The sequence below is a fragment of the Chrysochloris asiatica genome, unplaced genomic scaffold (assembly GCF_000296735.1).
Source record: "Chrysochloris asiatica unplaced genomic scaffold, ChrAsi1.0 scaffold00009, whole genome shotgun sequence".
Taxonomy (NCBI): domain Eukaryota; kingdom Metazoa; phylum Chordata; class Mammalia; order Afrosoricida; family Chrysochloridae; genus Chrysochloris; species Chrysochloris asiatica.
In genome coordinates, this window is record NW_006408527.1 from 27,416,521 (window position 1) to 27,422,444 (window position 5,924).

The window sequence follows — 5,924 nt, forward strand, 5'->3', positions numbered from 1 at the left end:
TTTTCTGATGCTGAACCATCCCTGTATTCTTGAAATCATTCCAACTTGGTCAAGGTGTATGACTCTTTTAATATGCTTTTGGATTCTGTTTGCTAATATTATGTTCTGGATAAGAGACATTGTTGGTGTTAAGTGCTGCAGCTTCTGACCTATAGCGAGCTGGACAGGGTTTCCAAGAATGCAAATGTTTATGGCAGCAGAAAGCCTGCTGTTCCCACTGTGGAGCAGCTGGTGCCTCTGAAATACCGACTTTGCAGTTAGCAGTTCAGTACTTACCCTACAGCAACATGAGGACACAAGACACATTACATTATAGTTTTCTTTTCTTTGTCGAGGGTTTGTCTGGCTCAGGGTGATGTTTGCTTCATAGAATAGTGTAAGAAATGAAATAGTCCTTTTTCTCTATCTTTTGAAATCGTTTAAACAGTACTGGTGCCAATTCCTTTCTAAATGTTTGGTAGAATTCTCTAGTGGTGCCATCTGGTCTAGGACATTTGTTTAGTACAGAGAATTGTGATAACTGATTCTATCTGCTCACCTGTTAAAACTGTGCTAAGACTTCCTATTTCCTCTTGAATGTGATAGGGTAGGTTGTAGGCTTCTAAGAATTTGTTCATGGCATCTAGGCAATCCATATCGTTGATCATAATATTCTGTCATAATTCTCTTTATTACTAATGGGTCAGTTGTAACGTCCCCTCTTTCATTCATTCATTTATTCATTTATTTATTTTTGCCACAAAGAAGTGTAATATTTATTTTCTACTGAGTTAGGTTGTTAATGTGAGTTCTTTCTTCTTTTTTATGTACACATTTATTGCTGTAAGTTTGCCTCTGAGTACCACGTTCACTGCTAACCACAAGTTTTGGTATGCTGTTTTTTCATTTTCATTTGACTCTAAGAGATACGTAATTCCCCTTTTGATTTCTCCCTTGACCCAATGGTAATTTAACAGAGTGTTGTTTAGTTTCCGTATATTTGTGTATTTATTTTCCAGGGTTTGTTTTTTGTTTGTTTGTTTGTTTTTCCTGTTACTGATTTTAGCTTCACTCTCTTGTGGTTAGAGAAAGTACTCTGATTAGTCTTTTTAAATGCATCAAGAATTTGCTTTGTGATCTAAAATATGGTCTACCTGGGAGAATAATTCATGCACACTGAAGTAGAATATGTATTGTATTGTTTTTTGGAAGCAGTGGAGTATCCTACAAGTACCTGTTATGTCTAGTTGGCTTATAGTGCCATTCAGTGACTCTGTTTCCTTACTGATCTTCTTTCTAGCTGTTCTGTCCTACATAGAAACTGGTTTATTAAAGTCTCCAACTAGTATTGTAGAGGGTCAGCAAACACAATGATACCCAACAAGATGGACTGACATGGCTGCAATCATGGACTCAACTATAACAACAATTGTGAGGATAGCACAGGACTAAGCAGTATTTCCTTCAGCTGTACATATGACCACTATGAACCACATCGACTCAGCACCTAACAACAACATTTAGTTCTCACTGCAATTCTATGGTGTTTGCTTTATATATGTAGGTGTCCTGATGTTGGATGCATAAACATTTATGACTAGTAAGTCTTATTTTACCACTATATAATGTCCACCTTTATTTCTTCTAACATATTTTGTCTTAAACTCTACTTTGTCTGATATTAAGATTGCCATCCCAGCTCTCTTTTGTTTATTTTTGCATGGACTATTTTTCCACTCTTTGATTTTCTATTCATTTGTGTTCTTGAGCTCAAGGTGTATCTCTTATAAACAGCCTATCGTTGGATTGTGTTATTTTATTCACTGTGACACTCTCTTCCTTTTGACTGGAGTCCATTCACTGCAATAACTGATAGGAAATGGTTTCCTGCTACCATTTTGTTACGTGTGTGTGTGTGTGTGTGTGTGTGTGTGTGTATCTTAAGCCTTGTCTTTGTCCTTTAGTATTGCTTGTTTAGGGGTTTTATTGGTTTAGTGTAGTGGGTCTTTTGGGTTCACTTCTTTTCTTTTGTGCGCTTTCAAATATATTTACTTAGTAGGTGCTATGAATATTACATTTAAGAGCTTTTACTTATAACATTCTAGGATGTACCAACTTAACTTCAGTAAGATACAAGAAATTCTATGTCTATACCATACCTAGAGTCCTGGTGTGGCACTGTGGGCTAATGCACTAGACTGCAAAGTCAGTTTGGTCCACAAAGTCAGCAGTTCAAGCTCAACAGTTGCTCCTTGGAAACCCTATACAGGGTCGCTATGGGTCGGAACCAACTCGAAGGCACTTAATGACAACAATACCATACCTATCCTAACCCTAATGTTGTTAACACTAGTTATATGCTTTTATTTTATGTGCCCTGTAGCATAATTTTATCCTTGTTTCTTTATATACGTGCTATCAAGAAACAAAGACAACACAATTAGAATTTTCAAGCATAAATGCCTACTACTAGCCTTATTTTTTACCACGTATTTCCCTTAATTAGGGATCTTTCTTTTTATGTATAGCTTTGACTTACTTTCTAGTGTCTTTACCCCTCCACCTACAGAACTCCAGTTAGTATTTTCTGTAGGCCCAATTTAGTGGATATGAACTCTCTCAGCTCGTGTTTATCTGGTAATGTTTCTATATTACCCTCGCTTTTTTCTTTTCTTTTTCTTTTTTTTTTTTAATAAAGTTGAGGAAATTTATTTCCTGAGGTCATGACACAGGAAGTGTCATGACCTCAGTCAGAGGTGGGGCTCTCAGAATGAAGGTCAGAGCGCTGATGGATATGCTGGGGGCCCATGAAGCTCAGTCTGGTTATGGGTTATGAAATGTTCTGCTGGCTATAATATTCTGAGGGTTTTTTGTTTTTTTGTTTTTAATGTTTTATTGTGAATTATGTGATAGTTTACATGGGAGAACATTAGTTTTACATTCATTCTATCGTATATTGTCTCATTGCCATGGTTACAGTCCCTTTTGGTTTGGTTTTGTTGGGGGAGGTGTTTACTTACAGCACTTTAAAATATACTATTCCATTGCCTTTTGGTCTCTAATATTATTTAAGAAAAATCAACACTTAACCTTATTGAGGATCTTTGTGTGTGACTCTGCTTCTCTCTCATTGCTTTCAGGATTCTCTTTTTATCTTTGAATTTGGGGAACCTGACTACAGTGTGTCTTGGTGTGAGTTTCTTTGACTTTATCCTGCTTGAGGTTCTCTGAGTTGATTGATTTGTAGATTTTTCTGTCGCTTTCATCTCTTTATAGATTTCCTATAATGTGTGTAACAAAAAGCCGTTATCCCATAATTCCACTAAACTGTGCTCCACCTTCTTGAGCCTTCATTCCTGTTGCTCTTTACCATCTACAATGTTGCTCATTTTTTTCTTCTGTCTGATTCAGTCTGTTGATAAGTCTTCTATTGAGTTTCACATTTCAGTTTTTGTCCCTTTCAGTTATTAATTCTCCTCCTTTAGATCCACATTTTGTTCTAACACTGCTGTCCTTATTTCTTTTAGCTCTCTATTTTTTCCCTTAATTCTTTAATTTTGTTTAATGTTGTTATATACTTCTGTTTCTTTCATTAGTTGGTCATCCCTAGATGTTCTTTTACTCACCTTGTCGTGTTCATTTCAATGGGTCATTGTTTCTCTGCTCTTTGTGTGTCTTGTGATTTTTTTGTTGGGGTACTGGATTTTTGAGGGTTTCAACCTTCTGTTTTCTCCAGTATTTGGTAGTCTACCCATAGGACTTTCTGCAAGAAACTCAAAGGTGGTAGAGCCTGTGGCCTTTGCTTACCATTTTCTCTCCCTTTCTGTGATAGTACCCCTTCCTCTCAGGGTTGATTAGTACTTAAAAGTTAACATCTTGGTTTTTAACTTCCACTCTCTCAAATACACCAGAAAACCAACACTTAAACAAGATATTGTGTACTAATCAATTTGTCCACCAGGGGGCACAGTGTTCTCTGTGGTTATTACTTTCTCTTCTCTGTTTATGTAACCAGAAGTAGACAGAGACCCCACATGCAGCAAGGCCCCTTTGGAGCTGGATGCTGCATTTTGGTTTTGTGTGAGGCTTTCTTCTCTGCTCTGCAGGGTCTGCTTCTGTTTGAGCTGGCTTTCAGGAGAAGTACAAGCAGATTTCCCTCTGTTTCCACAGAAAGTAGTTCTGGAACTCCTTAGATCTGTCTTGTTGGTTTCAGAGATGGCACTGTGGGATAATGTGCTGGATTGCAAGGTTAATGTGAACTGTAAGGTCAGCGGTTCAAACTCACCAGCCACTCATCAGAAACACTATACAGGGTCACTATGAGTCGGAACTGACTCGACAGCACTTAACAACAGTGGCCCTGTGGAGTCCTGATGTGGCATTGTAGGATAAGCACTGGACCACAAGAAACATTACACAGGATGGCTATGAGTTGGAATCGACTTGATGACACTTAATAACAACAACGAAGTGGCCCTGTGGTAGATGGTGTTGCAGAGTCAGTCTCCTGTCAGGTGACCCTTCCCTTGGTCCTGCTGCAGTACAGGACCTGTCAAGATTCACATCAGTGTAGCAGCCAAAAGTTACTGACTAAAGAAGGGGCTGTCATGCTCTGAATAGACCTGACGGGACGTGGGCCTTGTTGCTAACAGAACCTACCCATAGTATGCCGACTGTGGGCACAGCCTCCACTCAAAACGCACAGCAGTCCTCATCATCAATGGGGAGGAAAAACCATCTCCAGGTTAATCCCTAAGGAGGTCTGTCCAGATGGTTTCAGATGCCTGAGCTGTGGGACGCACAGGAAGGCAGGCAGAGTACTAACTCTGGGGAAGGGAGGCCATGAATGATGGGAGAAGTCGTTTTCCTACTGTACACATTTACTGTTGATTCACTCATGCCTGTCTGCTGGTTCTCGCTGCTTTCCTTTGCTCTCTAATACAGTCCTTCAAAGATGAGCAGCCTTTTGTTTCCTTATTATATTTCTTATATTTGTGTGGGGGTAGGGAGAGGAATTGGCACATGCCGCATCTTCCAAGAATTCTACTTGTTTTTAAAATTTCACAATAAATGAAGATCTCTTCTTTTCCCTATGATCCACTTATTGCCTATGTAGTTCCTTACATTAATTTAGTACCTTGCCCTAATCTAGGCTACCATTTATTAACTTCAGGCGATACTCTCTGTGATGTTGCAGTGGACTGCTAACAATCAGACTGGAGTTTTGAACTGATCAGCCGCTCTGCAGGAGACAGAAGAGGTTTCCAGAACCTGTAAAGATTTACAGCCTCAAAAACCCTATACAGGGTCACTGTGAGTTGAAACCTACTCCGTGGCATTAACAGTTTCCTAGTGTAAGCCCTATCGCTGCAGAACTTGAGCTGAGCACTCAACATATGGTTCAAAATTCAATTAGAAGTAATGGTGGTAACTCTGTTAAAACTCAAGAGATGTGAGTGTTCCTAGGATCAGCTCAGTCATTGCTGCATCTAGGTGAACAATATCAGCTACAAATTTGAAGCCTAGACAGAATACTGAAAGGAATCCTGGGAAACCTATGGAGCAGTTCTACGCTGTCACTCTGAGATGGATTTGACTTGGCAGCAGTAGGTTTGGTGTTGGCTCAGCATAATATTATAACTAAAAGTTAACTTCCATTTTGTACTATACTTAATTCAAGCTTTAAAAATACAATGCTTATTTCTTCTCAGCATTCTCAAACTTAAAGACTGTTATGACCCGGTCATTCAGGATGCTCTTTTCTCTATTATCCACATAGTATAGCTTTACATTGATTTATATCATTAAAACGATCTTACCTGTACTTTTTTTAAAGCTACTGGTACTCCATCCAAGAGACAAGCTGCTCTATAAACTTCACTAAATTGTCCACGGCCAATTTTCTTTTCTATCCGAAAGTTGGCTAATGTATTATAGCCCATATC

The 5,924-nt window shown here is 38.8% G+C and overlaps 1 protein-coding gene across 1 annotated transcript in view; it reads right to left on the reverse strand.

Annotated features, from left to right (window-relative positions):
- NEK7 (NIMA-related kinase 7) overlaps positions 1-5,924 on the reverse strand; it is a 131,133-nt gene that overhangs the window by 102,234 nt on the left and 22,975 nt on the right. Inside the window, exon 3 of the mRNA XM_006834172.1 lies at positions 5,799-5,924. This exon is cut by the window's right edge and continues 3 nt beyond it. Coding sequence (XP_006834235.1) covers positions 5,799-5,924 — 126 coding nt within the window. The remainder of the gene's footprint in view (positions 1-5,798) is intronic.